This window comes from Letharia columbiana (genome assembly GCF_014066305.1).
Source record: "Letharia columbiana isolate WasteWater2 chromosome Unknown Sc0000008_s0, whole genome shotgun sequence".
Taxonomy (NCBI): Eukaryota; Fungi; Ascomycota; class Lecanoromycetes; order Lecanorales; family Parmeliaceae; genus Letharia; species Letharia columbiana.
This window is the reverse complement of record NW_023501044.1, coordinates 708,261-723,572: the sequence shown is the minus strand read 5'-3', so window position 1 is coordinate 723,572 and position 15,312 is coordinate 708,261. Positions and strand designations below refer to the sequence as shown.

Here is a 15,312-nt window from a genome sequence, read left to right as displayed (position 1 = left end):
CGGGTCACCAGGACGTAGTGTTCGCCAAAAGGAAGAGCGAACAGACGAGGAGACGACATCCAAAGTTTAAGAATGGTTACGGCTTTTGCTGAGGCAAATTGAGCAGGGTCAGATGCAAATTTTACATACATCATGGGTGTTCGATTGCCTGCTTGCTTGCTTCTCAGTACTTCTTTCGCTTCTTAGCAGTCAGGAGGCATGGAGCATTTTACGCCGGCTCTTTGATTCATGCTTCCAATGCCTCAATGACGACTCCATAACCTACGTGCTGCTTTAGTCCACTGACCACACACTGCCACAAGACCCTCTACTCCTTTACCCTCACAGGAGCACCAGCGCCGTGAAAAGGGTGCTCTCCTGCCCAGGCAGTGTCTGACTATATCATCTCGTATTAAACACTTCTGTCTGAAGACGGGCATCGAATTACAAGACAGGCCTGGCGAGGGAGAGAGGGTTCGTGCAGCAATTTTTATTGACTTTTCGCTTCCGCAACACGTCTGACGGCTCACAGCTCAGGTGTCGGGTAAAAGGGCGGCAAGAATCAGTCGGAAAGGGAGCATACAAGGGAGAGCAGACTCCTGAGGCAGAGATTGCGGAGAGCTGACAGCAGGAGAAGGTTGAGGGTTAGCAAAATCGTGGGAAAGTGAGATTTTGGAAAACTGGGAACTCGGGAATAAGCAGGAGGAAGACCAACGTGGTGAGAGGGTTCGTAAAGGCTTCCTGCCATTTTGGAAAAAAACTTCCTCATTTGAAAATTAGTGGGTGGTGATGATGATTTGAATTGCCTTGAAGTATTTATTAGCAGACGGAGATTGACTCTGGCCACAAAGCAGCACAGCACAGCTACAGAGGGATGTCATCTTCATAATACTTCTAAGATCAAATTTTCCACGAGTCTGAGTGTAATGTGTGTTTGTCACCACTGGTAACATGCCCTGTGCCTTTGTGCACGTAAGATAGATAATGGACTCAGGGATTCCTGTCGGGAGGTCCGGATTTCGCCTAGTTCTAGGGCATCTGTCTGATACGTCAAAACACTCCTTATGACATGTTGATTTGGTGATCGTGCAATCATCCCCCGTCTCACTTGTTGCATTCCCACGAGCGTGTATAAATTGTCGAGCCTATGCAACTTCGATAGAGAGTCATTCTTGCGGTGATATTGTTCGTTCTTGTGCTTCCTCATACATGCCCACTGGACTTTGAAGCACGTCTTCCTGTTATGGACCTTCAACGAGAAGTGTCGAGACTGTATCCCACCGTTCCATTTCGAGCCATCAGCACTCACCACCATCACACTTGGGCAAGGACTTTTCATTCACATCCGGAGCTCTACATCCAGCCTCAGACATCAGAAGAACTGCAAAAAATCATTACACTTGCCCGAAGATGCCGACGTCGAATAACCGTCGCAGGCTGCGCACATTCCCCGTCGGATCTAACCTGTACTTCCTCATGGCTGGTCAATCTAGACTGCTTTCAAGACATACTGGACATCAACAGGGATACAAATGTAGTCGTCATGCAGGCAGGTATACGGCTACATGATCTGGGCATAAAGCTGAAAGAGCATGGTTTGGCAATGCCGAACCTGGGTAGTATTGACGACCAATCAATAGCCGGTGCAATTGGAACAGCGACACACGGAAGCTCGACAAGGCATGGTATCCTATCACAGTCTGTTCTAGCGCTAAAGATAATGCTTGCAAATGGCCGGACAGTGTCTTGCTCAGCAGAACAGAACGCGGAGCTTTTTCGCGCTGCTTCCGTGAGTCTGGGTGCACTGGGCGTTATCACCGAGGTCACCTTTGAGGCCGTTCCTGCCTTCAACATCGAATGGGCTCAAAGTCTTCACCCATTAGACGAGATAATCTCGGATTGGGAGAAAGATCTGTGGACAAAGAAAGAATTTACCCGCGTTTGGTGGATGCCATACATGAAACAATGTATCAGATGGAGGGCGGACAAGACGGACAAACCTCACCATCCACCAGTGGCGAATTGGTGGACCGGAAAGATTGGATTTCATACGTACCACTTATTGCTCTACTGCGCACAGTGGGCTCCCAGTTTGCTGCCCCTGCTCGAAAGGTTTGTGATCAATGTCCAGTACGGATTCAAACATGGGGCTGGCAGTGCTGCTGTCGAAGAAGGGCGGACCGGCCTCCTCATGAACTGTCTTTACTCACAATTTGTCAATGAGTGGGCGATTCCTCTTCGAAAGGGTCCTGAAGCAATCACACGTCTGTCATCGTGGCTCAACGGGAATGAGGCAGCGTCTGATATACCTTTCAGTTCGAAAGGAGTTTACATCCACGCTCCGATTGAGGTGCGGGTTTCTGATACTTCGACTACTGTACCGCGTCCATACCTGGATAATACTATGCCTGATGGACCAACGCTTTACTTGAACGCGACGCTTTACAGGCCTTATAATTGCGATCCTCCCTGCCGAGCTCGCTACTACGAGGCTTTCGAGTGGCTTATGAAGGAGATGGGCGGCCGACCACACTGGGCTAAGAATTTCGCTCACGTTACGAGGGAGGACGTGTATAGAATGTATCCTGAAATGGATGATTGGATACGGGTAAGAAATGAAGTAGACCCTGATGGCATGTTTGTTGGTGACTGGCATCGGCGACTTTTAATTCCGCAAGAAGGAGGTTCGAGTTTGCCGCTGGAAGAGAGGATCACTAGCACCAAGCCTGCAAAGGCCGGTGGAGTCGATTGGATTGGTCACATAGCCGGAAAGAGTCTAAGTCCGCAGACGAGCGAAGAGAGCTTCGAAATGATGCATGGCGTGGAAGCAGAGAAGAGTTTCGTAATCCATGGTTCGGTAAATAGACGGGCTGATGATGAAGATGACGACGAAGAACTATGAGGTACGGCGTAAACGAAGTTTTGTGAGATAATCTACGAGACGAATGGAAAGACGCTTTGACGATTACCTGTTGTACGAGATTCCGCGGTGCGCATTATTTATGACTCTTCGAAGTCCCTCTTCCAAAGACGACGACTCGCGAAGACAACGATGAATTGGAACAAGATGTGCATAGAATGAGGTCCATGATTTTTTCCAGTGCTGTTTGGATGTGGACGGTTTTCGTATGAGTCACACCATGGTTTGAGTTCGCCACTCAGTTTTTGCCAGGCCATGTCGCAGCCATCACATCTCATCATGACTCAAACAGTGATTTCGTTTAAGACTCATGACGACTGCCTGTGACCACTACAAAATTTCTGTATATACGTGCTCAAACTTCCACTTTCCTTAATTTCGCTGTATCCTTCATCAAGCCCATATTCTACTTCTTACTCGCACGTCGAACATACTTTCTCTTCTTCGCTCCGAAACATAATGAGCCGTCACAATCGTCGTCGCACGAGGGGCGAGCACAAGGCCTCTGCTTCTTGCCAGTACGACGGTTTCGAGCTGCCCTCTTCTGCCGATCCGTCGGATACCAAGCCCCCAGCTGTAAGACATCCTCGGCGGAACGATCTTTCCGCAAAACACTGGCATAATAGATATCTTGCATGGCAAGCCAGGGAAAGAAAGCATAAAGATGAGTGCGAGAGACTGATGGAAGAGCGGAAGAGGATCTTTGGTGGAGATGGTAATGAGGAGGAGGACGACGGTTTGTGTTCAAAAATGATGGATTACTTTGTGAGATTGGATTATCTTGAGTGATAGCTGCTTAAGAAAGAGGCGCACGTTTCAAAAGTGATGTTACGAGCAGTCAAGCGACGGGCGAAGTATGCACATTTTCGAAAGGGACGGGCAGAATTTTCCCACTGCGGTTCGTGATAAGCAACTTTGCAATCGAGACTTCCGACCAGAGGCGAAGGGCAAAGAGGTACGACTTGCAGCAAATGAAAGCACCTCGACTCGCAGCTCGGCGGGGCAGGGGACCAGGTGCTGGAATGGTCCAACAGAACCTTAGACCTTCGAATCTAGATGGTCATGTGCGCAGGCGGAGGACACAGGGCAACATTGTGACGGCGGCCGGTGCTCGCGATGTTGCCTTAAAGGAGGCATCGCTAGAGCTCGCTGCAGCCGATGCATGCAAATGGAGACGTGCACGGAGGAACATAGATTAGCAAGCTTGATAGTCGGGGCATGAAAGACCTCTCTTTTCATATCCCTTGCGCCCTACGTCGTCTGTCACCTTTGCCTCATGGCTATTCACCAAAGATGCGAAGCCCTACAAAGCGGGCGAAGCATCCCTTCTCTCGAGCAGTAAGATTCATCAAGTTGTAGGTCGCTGATCTAAAGGTAATCTATTGCTACAAGTGACACTCGAATTCTGCAAGACATCTACTATATTACAGTTCTCCATGCTCTTCCACCTTCCCCCCATCATTGCCCTTTGACTTCCCTTTCCCCTTACCCTTCCCACTGGCTTTGGCCTTCTCTTTCTTTTTCGTCTTCCTCTCTGCGTTAGACTTCTGTTCTGCCATAGCCTCTTCGATCTCCTCCGGCGTCGCCTGATGCAAGCCTTCCATTTCATCATCCAGTTCACCCGCCGGTCCTGTCGTCTCCTTGGCAGCTGCTCCAGACTCCACAGCGCTAGTGTCTGTATCGGTCGCCTTCGTAGAGCTGGTCTTCGTAGTCTTTGACTTGGACTTCGATTTCTTCGGCTTTGGCGGGGTTTTCATTTGTTTGGTCAAAAGACTCATTACCACGTCGTTGAGTTCTTTCGACTTTGCAGATAGCTCTGACGACAGTAAGACAGGGTCATCTGTTGGCGAGAGCTTTTCCTGCTCGGCCAGCTTCTCATCAAGCCACCTCTTGACATTATCCTCTGTCTGGAGAATAGCATTAATGTCCTCTTCGCTGTACATCGACGCAGGAAGATGAGGAGCTGCCGACATGATGGAGGATGAGGCCGTGGCAGTCTCGTCGTCTAGGTCCGCGAAGTCATCAGTAGACGTGCTGGGCGCCGTAGTGGTCTGCGATTTTGCCTCATCCGCGTTTGAAGCGGCCTTAGATTCCGCCAGGACCTGGGCTTCTCTTTGCTGCTTGACCACAGTGACCATGGTATTTGCTTGCGCCAGTGCATCCTCCAGTCTCTGGATTTCTGATGGGCGTTTGTTTGCCTCGTCTTTCCGTTTTTGAATGGGAGCAACAAGCCCACGGAGGTCGTCCAACCTTGCTTTTAGCGATTCTCGGTTAGCGTCCGCGCCATCACCATACAGCCATATGCTCGCATCATTTGATTTTTCTTCAATTCCATCCCTCTGCTCTTCCGTCGACGCAGCAACGAAACCCTCGTCCTCTAGAATATCTCTGATCTTGTAAGTGTACCCCTCAAGATTGTTCAGGGTTTCCTCGCGCAAGACGCGAGAGCGGTCTGATTTATCGAAGGCAAACAGCCGAGCTTTCATACGCTTCTGACTGTCGGGCTGGACTCCTTGTGATTCAATTGACTCGGTTGAGAAACCAACGGCGATTGTCTGCGTCTTCTTCTTCAACTCTCTGGGCTTTTCTTCTTTAACACTTTCGTCCACTACAAAGCCAGCCGTGTCAGTCTTTGTAGGCGACAAAGCGGTAGACGTCTCGGGCTCTAACGTTGATGTTGAGGATTCGGCATTATCGTCTTCTTTAAGCGGCTCCTGGTCCCCCTTCCTTGACCCGAAACCCAGAAAGTCCTTCATGCCATCGACCACTCCTCCTTTCTTGGTCTCTGTCTCTGTAACCTCGCAGCTGACGGATCCACTGATGACTTCGGGGAGTCCATCAACAGGACTCAATCGAATCGCGAACTTGGTGCTGACGTCACTCAGTGAACAACTAAACTTATTGGTCAGTTGTTTGACAGAGTCTGTCAAATTCCCGGTCTTGATAACTGAAATTTGAAGATCAGAAGAGTCAGATGAGGCCTGCTGAGACAGAGTAAAGGAGAAGTCTGCCGTGGCCTTGACTGAGACTTGTTTCTCAGAGCCAACTTGCGACGTCGGTACGAAAAGCTTTTGCTGCTTTTCCTTTCCATCTATCGACCAAGAGGCGAAAATAGGGTACACTGCGCTGTCTGAAGCTCTGATCTCTTTCACTCGGAAGCTAGGACTGATGGCCGCAGCCTTGAATGCTGCTCCAAAAACTGCAGCCTCATCTGCGTTCACGTTTGTTCTAATCTTGTTAGAATCTTCAATGACCGCTTCCAATTGCTTCTGGACGAAGGGTGTCCGAACAGCGCCTCCGTGCAGGATGACGGATTCTAAGTCGGCAAGGGATAATTTTGCAATTCCCAAAGCTTCTGTAATAGGCTTCTGAACTCGCTCTGGATATGCAGAAGCAAGTTGGTCGAAATCGGCGCGAGACAGCTTATACTTGAAGTTAAAGTCTTCATCATACAATGACTCAAGACTTGTGGATATCTCAGTGTTTGCACTCAATACTTGTCGGACCCTCTCCGCTTCTTTCCACAGTTTCGCCATTGTCCGGCCATGGGCTCTCACGTGCTTCGGCAGTACCTCCAGATTCTTCATATGGGCCGTAGATGTAATTTTGTTGATCATATCCTCCAAGATGACGCGGTTGAGCGCATCTCCACCCAAAGTCTTGTCCCAGCTTGTGCCGAGTACCTGGACTTCTTGTATCGTTTTATTGTATTTGCCAACGTCCTTCACAGTCCTTCCTTGGAATCTGAGGACGGTGGCAGTTGTAGAACCCGCACCCATATCATATACCAAGTGTATTTCGGGCTTGCCACCTTCGTTGACCGTTGGGAAGGTTCTTGAGGTCGCGTAATTCAGGCCAACAGAAAGACCATCGCTGATTAACGACAGCACCCGTAAACCTGCAAGATCTGCTGCCAAGATGACTGCCTTTCGCTCTTCCACTGTATAAAACGAGGGAACAGTGATCACAACATCCTGTATTGCTGACCCTTTACCGGCCATGGTCTCAGCGTTGCCCTTGATGTTCTTCAGCTCCATCGCTAGGAGTTCCTCGACTAGCCAAGGTTCCTCCTCCTTGACAAACGAGTCGCTCTTGAATCCCACAGTACCTGTCTCGGCCCACTCGACAATTTCCAATCCTGGAAAGGTCCCGCCATATTCCGAGATAAGGTCGTCGCTGGTTTTCAAGCCCAGGAGTGGCTTAAGATTTGGATAGACGTCGCTGGGAAATCTAGCGGAAAGAGCCACGGCATCACCGCCGTATATCCGTTCTGGGAACGCGTCAGGTTCGGCCGTAGATACCCTGGTTCTCAGGGGCTTGAAAGCAACAGCTGCGGTCTCCTTTCTTTTCGAATCTTTCGTCAGAACAATCTCAAGGGGGATCCCCGGCTTGACTAGGGCGGCTTTGATGTATTCGGTCCCTATATCTATGCCCAGAACAGCCGAAGCTGCAGAAGCTGTAGAGGTGAAGAGGAAGAGTAGTGAGAGAAACATTGCAAGGTTTGAGAGTCGCCGTCGACCACGAGGAGGCATGTTGCGAGAATAAGAAGAGAGACGCAGGACCAAGGAAAGGAAGCAGAATGAAATCGCAGAGCAGCCCCGAATCTTTCCAAAGCTCAATGACAAAAGGCGAAGAATTCAATATTCAGAAAGGACAGGTGGTGCTCTTGCGAGCACAGCATTGAAGTCGATACTCAATGGACGGGAAAGCGCTTTCGGCCAGGGTGGCATTTCCAAAGTCAGCCGCGCGCAACGCGAGCACGAGGAAAGAATAGGCGACTTTGGAAAACTCCGCATAGCCGAGGAGGGGGAGGAGCTTTACGCTAGAGTACTCGTATACCGTATGAGTATATTCTGACATTAATACGCCCGAGCATATACAAAATAAAGAGGATGGATCGAGAACTATGGTAGTCACTACCATCTATGTGACCAGACATGGAGTGAAGTCCCTTCCGCTGTACCCTCTACACGATGCTAATGCCGTCAATATAGTTCCGTGGTAATTGGACAGTAGACCCTAAAACCGGGAAATATTATAACACCGTTCCAAGTCCCACCAATGTACATACGCCCAGGACCTGTTTTATTCCCTTGGTCGGGCCATGTTTGGGACAAGAGACGCTGAATTGGGAGTGCTTAGATCCCCTCGGACCCACCCCTGGCTGCTTATGGCGCACGTCAAGCCGAACAGCTAGCGACTGCTCTCTCAGCCATCAGAGATCCTCCAATTACCCGTGTATACAGTAGCCCATTCTATAGGTGTATGCAAACGTTACAACCGTTTGTTGAGAAGAGCGGGCTGGAGGTGAGGGGTGATAATGGCATAGGGTAGGACTCTCTGTCTCCTATTCTTCACCGAATGCGCATTGGCTGACTTCGGATTGGCAGTGAATGGTACGGCCTAGCGCGATTCACCCACCCCTCGCCCGCCTCCCCGTCACTCCTACGAACCTTCTTCCAATCATACAATTCCGAGTACAAACCCAGCATAATACCCGCTTCATCCGGCGAAAGCATACCGATCCTCCATGATCGCTGCGCGTATGCTCTGACCTACATCATCTCCAATGCAGATATCGAAGATGCTGCTTCCTCAGAAGGGCATGAAAACGAGACATCCATTCTTATCTGCACTCACGCGGCCTCCATGATAGCCATTGGCCGTACTTTGACGGGCCATATGCCCGATGATGTATGCGTGGAAGACTTCAAGACCTACACGTACGTCTACATTTCGGAGCGACAACCTCCTAATGCCTGCCCCAATTTGTCCCAGACTAGTTACCGTGAAAAGTTTCCGAGACGATTTTCAATTATAACATACTCACCCAGCCTTGTCTTGTGACAACCTTTGCATCTCAAAGAAGAAATACTGACTCAGAACTTTTGAAGATGCGGTATCTCGAAGTTTGTACGCAAGAATATATCCCTGGATGGGGGCTATGAGAAATTGGAGAAATGGGAAGCGGGGATGGAGGTGCCAAAGACGAATTGGAGAGCTGAAGGCGTGGCTGGGGGATGGGGTTGTGCGGTGAATAGTAATTGTGATCATTTGGAAGGCGGAGAGGAGAAAGGATGGTAAGTTCTCCCATAGATTCTCGATATCATTGACCTGATGGGGTGCAGGGGATTCAAAGATGCTCAGACGTTTTGAAATGGAGGACTGATTGTTCAGCAGGCATTTCCACGGTGATGAAATGTTCGATGACCCTGATGCACTGGTAGATAGCGAGCATGGAGCTAAAGACAATGACTTTGGGGACAGGAAAGGGGTATCAAATCCGAAACTTTAGGAATTGGTTCTGGCTAAACACCCTCTGTAAGTCGCGCGGATGTAGTTCGCTAAGCTACAAGCAACCAAGGCTCTCGTAGCAAATGTTCAGTAACAAGTCTGCTCACTGCTTATCAGAAATTTGCCAGATATCAGGACGGGGGCCTCATGATTTCTGTACCCACCATATTGAGCAGCCACATGACTCCCAGAATGATTCCAATCCTTACCCCTAGGCTTTCAGCGACATGCCTCTTGATTTTGCGTGCTGACCTTATCACCCCAATCCCAACACCATCTGCAGCGCGACCAGTCTGAAAGACACCTCGCGCATCCTCTTTACTCTTCATTATTGGCAATCCCTCTTCCACGCCAGTGACACCATCTTCTAGCTCTACATGTTGCATTCCATCACTTGGATCAATGATCCAATTGGTCAGAGTTTGGGTGGCAGCCGCGACGTGCCAGCATACCCAGAGGAAGATGGTCGTTAGGACCGCCAAATCTACCCTCCTCCCGCCCCTTCCACCTCCTACGATCCCTTCGAAAACTCCCAGGGCCAAGAGCCCCTTGGTGTCTGCCGCCAGCCAAATGTGGAATTGCAGGGTGAAAGTCTCGAGGGAGTGCCGACCCATCCACGCGAATGTTGAGGAATGGAAATTGCGTGTGTAACGGCTGATGTTGCGGAAAATGACATATGCGAGGATAGGTGCTGTGGAGATGTACGGCACCCACGCATTATATGCGTACTTGTCAGAAGCACGACGAGCGAAAAGGTAGACAATAGGTGGTGTAACGGCAGCCATGGCTAGCCATACAAAGCGAAAAAGCCAGGAGCTTTGGCGAACGAGGCGGTCAAGGGCGCTGTCTTCCGGCGTTTCTACGTTCACGGCATCCATTAGATTCACAAAACATATGCCGCAAAGCATGCCCGTATATACGATGAAGCTGTCGAGTTGAAGTCGAAAGCGCCATTCCGTGACATTCCAGTGTATGTTGAAAAATTTCTCCAGGCCTCGAAAGAGAGTTTCGAATATACCGGGAACTCTGATCAAAGCTGTTGTCAAAATCGCAGAGATCGTTATCTTGGCTATCAGAAACGCACGAGAACGGTTCCTTGAGTGGCCCACTGCCATGGTAAGATAGATTACCAGATACCAGAAGCTGATCAGTGGGGCGAAATAATAGAAAAGATAGTCTGTCTTCATCACGTACGGAAGAAGGCAGCTCAGCATGTTGAGTCGGATGAGGACTGCAGCAGAGCGCCGAAAAGAGTAATTGGATCTTTTGTAGAAGAAGACAGTGTGCCCGAAACCTGTCATGAAGATGTACGAAGCGACTAGAAGCCTGACGGTTTCGTAGATCCATAATGTTCTCGATGCTCCTGTGTAGTGGTAAATCAAGATGATGAATTGCATCCACCCTTTCCACTCATCTGTTTGATATCTTGAGAGAAACGGCTGATCTTGTACTTTCTGAATTGAGCAGCCAGAATTCTTGCGCAGTGGTGCAGGCGCGGATCGACGTATAGAGAGAGCTCCCAGTACGAGGGTGGCAATGCAAAGCCACATGAATTCTGTGAATGAGTACTGTTTCTGAGCCTTATTGAACAGCTGTGTGCGATCGGCATAGTAGCAATAGCAGATAGCTAATGCTAGGACCGTGATAGCCCGTGTGACTTTGCGAGAAGGAAGGGAATTGAACCTTTTGGCGTCTGCGATCGATCAGCTGGCAGCACATCCGATTGACATGAGGTTCTCACCTTTGAACGTGATAAGGATGAATGCGGGCAGCACGCCCAAAGAAAGGATCAGAATTACGCACTGGGTCCAGTTCGGCCTCTGATATCTGTTGCAACAAGTCTTGTCCATTGGATATCCTTTGGCATTGGATTGGCGTAGCACAACATTGCATCTCGCGTTAAGCAGTACGTCAGCCATTTCACCAGCAACAGCTCCGTTGATATGCAAGCCATCTTGATGGTACGCCGAAGGTTCGTGCCAAGTCATGTGGGCAAAACTCCATGCGACTGTAATATTTTGTCGGACCGATAAATGCTGCAAATGTTGGAATATGGGCTTGACTCTAGCGGGCGTGATGGTCCTGGCCCGCTCTGGGGACAGCGCATCATAATGTGGTACCTGAATTGGGGCAATAACAGCGAGGTCATCCACGCCTTCAGAGCTTTGACCAGACTTGCCCAATGGCATTCTGGGTCTTCTTACATTCTGCAGAACACGCGTTATTTCACCAATGGAACTCTCGAAGCGCTGGTAGGAAGCTTCGTCAAGATATCGCGCATTCCACAACCCTCCCCCCATTAGGAGAATCGCTGCTGTATCAACCTGGGAATCCCTGGATCCAGACCGCGATGCCGCTGTAATTTCTCGGTAGAGACTTGATGTGTTAAGGTACGGATCCCAGACGAATTCGATCTTGAGGCCGTGTGCATCCACAGAGATACTCGAGTGCTTGTCTCCTGATTCTCGGACGTTAAGCTTACTGGCGAAAGCCCAAAATATCTGCCTTGTGACAGAGTCGCCAATGAACACGACCCTTCGAGAGTTTAGACATGTAGTCACGTCCCTGGCGTTGTACTCATGCATCATGCAACCTGCAGGCTGCCAATTTTGATATCCCGTGACTGAGTGATATGGATCAAGGGCGTCGAGCCATCGGCCATGAGTCAGTAGTGCGTCACATTTGTTGGTGTCATAGCCATCTACACAGCATATTAGTTTTAGGGTAGAGGACGTAAGCAGGGTGAAGGCGAAGTGTAACGCATTGGCAGTGCACCTTACCTTGCCAGAAGTGCCGGTACATGACAAGAGTGACAACTATGATGAAGAGCGATAGGCACGCACGATGCACGGCATCTTGCAATTCCAGACATCCAGCTCGAAGCCTACGCAAATGCATGACTCTGACTGTCTGGCGACGAGTCAAGATCGCTGATTGTGGATGTTGTCAGCAAGGAAAGCAGATGAACACCGGTTTTCTTCCCGTGAAATCGCAACTTCGGTTGGGCTTAGCATTTCTGGAGGCAGCAACAATTTGACCCCTACACACATGTCCACAACACCAGCCTTGGGAAAGGCTTCTCCCCCAAAAAGTCGCATTTGGAGAGAGGCAGTACCACTATTCACCCAGATTACAGAACGTCACTGCCACTTGCATCAGGGGTTTCAAGGGCAACTTTGGCCATGATATGCAAAGGCATACTCTCACCTACTGATGCTTCTTCGAATCTGTCTTCCACAAAACCTTGAGCTCCAAACCAAAAAAAAGAAGTTGTCTTGAGCATTTCGCCCGACTTGGTAGACGTAAAGACTCAAGGCATATTCATCGATAGGCATTGTCACGTTAGCCTCAGTACCTATCTTGGGAAGCGACATTTGCCATGAGTACTTAATGCAGTCTTTTCAGACCTCTACCAAAGGCGGCTGAGCAGCCTGTTGTTGCTCTGGCGCACTGGAGCTTTCGCCACCCTCTCCTGCCCCGTCAGCCACATTTCCGTCCCCAACATCAATATTTCCCTCCAGTCGCTCTCGGGCCTCCTCCTCCTCCTCCTTCCTCGCACGCTCTTCCCTCTCCCGGGCTTCAGCCTGCCTTGCCGCCTCTGCCGCTTCTCTGGCTGCAATGTGTCTCTCGCCAACACCGGGTACTAAGCTTGCTACAAACAAGGCAACAGCTCGTTCCACCCTGCGGAAGCTCTGACGAACAAAGCTTACATCTTGACGTTCTCTTTCTTGCAGTAGGCGCTCGGCTGCTTCCTGAGGCGTTGGTTCACGATTCCCAGGCTGCGTGCCTGTCCCATTGCCATTATTTTCAGCACCACCAACGCCTGCACGAGGACGCTCATTAGCAGCGAGAGGAACAAGACCCTCTGCATGCCTTCTGATTGGATCCCAGATTCCTTGAATTATGGGCCTGAATATCCCGGTCTGGGCAATGAAAACCAGGCTAGCGATTAGTCCAAGAAGGATGGTTCGACGCCATCCTGCCCCAGCAGTGAAAAAATACACAAACCCAAAGAGCCTGATCAATAACCATAAGTGGCCTCCAAGAGGTAGAAGAATGCGGGCTAGATCTCTGGCTTGATTTACCTGTTGCTGCTGCTGTGCTTGTGCCACTTGAGCGACGTCCGCAGGTTGTGGCCCTTGTTGTTGTCCTTGCGCAACCTGGACCTCATCTATGTGCGGGTGCTGTTCGTTGATGGGAATGTTATTGTTTGCTGGTTGAGTTTGCGCAGGGGCAGTAGTGGTAGGGAGCATTACAGATTGAGGAGTGATGGCGCCAAGGGAAGGAAATTGCCAAGGGGCTGTATACAATCCAGATGGCGAGACTAGTAGGGCGTGTGGTCCACTAGGTGAGGAGAGAACATACACCGCAGAAGATTCGGTTCCTTGAGCCGCTCTTTGCGAAGTGGCTCGGTCGTGAGCTGCTCGAATTAGGTTACTATGTAGATTTTCCCGCAGATGGCTTGAATGATGAGAAAGGTTGGCCAAACGAGTTCGTAGTGCGGTTGCGACTTCTTGCGGTAGATCTGTAATGCCCCTTATCATTTCTTGAGCCTGTTCAAACACAGACTCTGGCAACGGATTGCCCCCAACCATAGCAGCATCCATGGTAGAGAGATTGGATTGGAGATGCATGAGTGCAACGTTCGGTGTTGGAGTTCGACCGATCCCTGCCGGCGGTGGAGGGCTTCCGGCTGTTGCACCGATGCCTGCAGTCTGTGATGAGCGGCTAGGCTGCAGTGCAGGTGACGTACGTCTTGGTGTGTTTGCACCAGTATGCAAAGAATTGGGAGATGCAGCATGAGGATTTGGAAACCCGTTGTGAGCATGTATGTTCATCGGTCCACTCTGGATGACCATCTGCCATCTCTCCCCATTTGGACCATGGTTTTCACGGACCACTGTACTCGTATTTCCAGGAGTAGTAGAGGGTGCCGAAGCTGCGCCTTGGTCGTTGCTCTGCGGTGTTGATAAAACAGTCTGCGGAGAAGAAGTGGAAGGATTGATCTGTACATTCTGCATGGGCCCGCCGTGTATCCCATGTTGTACGCCTGCTGCTCTCGCTTGCTGTTGTTGCGCCATGGCATGCTGAAAAGCAGGCTGTGCAAAGGCTGGTGGCTGATTCGGCTGTGCTGGAGGTTGATTGGGAGGCATTCCCTGAAGCATAGGGTTGTTTCCAATAGCCGCGAGTTGAGCTGCAAGCTGCTGGTTCACAGCATGAAATTGGGCAAAAGCCTGTTGAAGTTGCGGAGGGAATTGTGCTTGAAGAGCACCATTCCCATTCCCATGGCTATGGCCATATCCAGGCGCATGTACGTGGTAGTGTGGCGGTGACGGGGTTGGAATATGACCCTGAGCGGCTGGCCTTTGTGATGCATGTACGTTCTCATTAGCCTGATGTGGGTCCTGTGGAGTTCCGGAGTTACTTGAGCTGCCATGTGCGTGTTGCGCTGGAAGAGCCTGCTGGCCTTGGCCTGGGTGTGCTGTGGACGCTGAAGGTGCTAGCTGAGTGGACATTTCTGGTGGTAGGACCAGGTGGAGCGAGAGTGTTTCGGAGCTATCTATCTATGCATTGTCAGCTTTGCGGAGTGAGTGACATGGCACGAGACAAACAATCTCTTGGGTGAAGACGTCTTTCAGGGTCTTTGCCACATCAATCAGAGGATGGCCACGATATATCAACCGTTGCCGGGCCGGAGCAGGATGGGTTGCAACTTCAGCTGATATCCTTTCTCTCAATTCGCCGATACTCGTAGCTGTAGATATGCCGGAGAAGGTAAGTTTATTGACCTCTTGTGATGGCGACAGAATGACGAGGTTGATGTGAGTTTTCTCCATAGTAGAAATAATCAGTGCTTCAGGCAAGCTTCCCGTCGATGCTCATGAAGTATTGTGTAAATCAGTTGCGATCAGATAGGCAATAGTAAGAGAGACACCACACGAGAAAGGGAAAGCACATCTGGCTTAACATGATGCATATTAATACGTCACCGAGGTTCTCCCGAAGTGCGAGGTCTAATAATATTCACACTTTACCTCTTTAAGTAATAATTTGATATCTATCTAATAGAAGAATAGAATATATCTAAACTTAAAATAGAATTATCTATTTAATTATTT

General features: G+C 49.9%; 6 protein-coding genes across 6 annotated transcripts; 3 read left to right on the top strand and 3 right to left on the bottom strand.

The window, feature by feature from the left end:
• Window positions 1-1,222: 1,222 nt before the first annotated feature.
• HO173_003471 (uncharacterized protein) lies at window positions 1,223-2,881 on the top strand (the record flags this gene model as incomplete). Its single annotated transcript, XM_037305397.1, has 1 exon — window positions 1,223-2,881. The coding sequence occupies one exon, from the start codon at window positions 1,223-1,225 to the stop codon at window positions 2,879-2,881; it is 1,659 nt and encodes a 552-aa protein (XP_037167805.1).
• A 477-nt stretch (window positions 2,882-3,358) lies between these two features.
• Window positions 3,359-4,098, top strand: HO173_003470 (uncharacterized protein; the record flags this gene model as incomplete). The annotated part of the gene is made up of 2 exons (XM_037305396.1): window positions 3,359-3,635; window positions 3,701-4,098. The coding sequence occupies 2 exons, from the start codon at window positions 3,359-3,361 to the stop codon at window positions 4,096-4,098; spliced, it is 675 nt and encodes a 224-aa protein (XP_037167804.1).
• A 225-nt stretch (window positions 4,099-4,323) lies between these two features.
• On the bottom strand, window positions 4,324-7,431 carry HO173_003469 (uncharacterized protein; the record flags this gene model as incomplete). The annotated part of the gene is made up of 1 exon (XM_037305395.1): window positions 4,324-7,431. One exon carries the CDS (start codon window positions 7,429-7,431, stop codon window positions 4,324-4,326), a length of 3,108 nt encoding a protein of 1,035 aa, XP_037167803.1.
• A 374-nt stretch (window positions 7,432-7,805) lies between these two features.
• HO173_003468 (uncharacterized protein) lies at window positions 7,806-9,194 on the top strand (the record flags this gene model as incomplete). The annotated part of the gene is made up of 6 exons (XM_037305394.1): window positions 7,806-7,841; window positions 7,894-7,962; window positions 8,042-8,229; window positions 8,290-8,622; window positions 8,794-8,979; window positions 9,080-9,194. 6 exons carry the CDS (start codon window positions 7,806-7,808, stop codon window positions 9,192-9,194), a joined length of 927 nt encoding a protein of 308 aa, XP_037167802.1.
• Window positions 9,195-9,280: 86 nt separating this feature from the next.
• Window positions 9,281-12,091, bottom strand: HO173_003467 (uncharacterized protein; the record flags this gene model as incomplete). Its single annotated transcript, XM_037305393.1, has 4 exons — window positions 9,281-9,292; window positions 9,358-10,886; window positions 10,935-11,894; window positions 11,974-12,091. The coding sequence occupies 4 exons, from the start codon at window positions 12,089-12,091 to the stop codon at window positions 9,281-9,283; spliced, it is 2,619 nt and encodes an 872-aa protein (XP_037167801.1).
• Window positions 12,092-12,594: 503 nt separating this feature from the next.
• On the bottom strand, window positions 12,595-15,030 carry HO173_003466 (uncharacterized protein; the record flags this gene model as incomplete). Its single annotated transcript, XM_037305392.1, has 2 exons — window positions 12,595-14,757; window positions 14,806-15,030. 2 exons carry the CDS (start codon window positions 15,028-15,030, stop codon window positions 12,595-12,597), a joined length of 2,388 nt encoding a protein of 795 aa, XP_037167800.1.
• Between the last annotated feature and the right edge of the window lie 282 nt (window positions 15,031-15,312).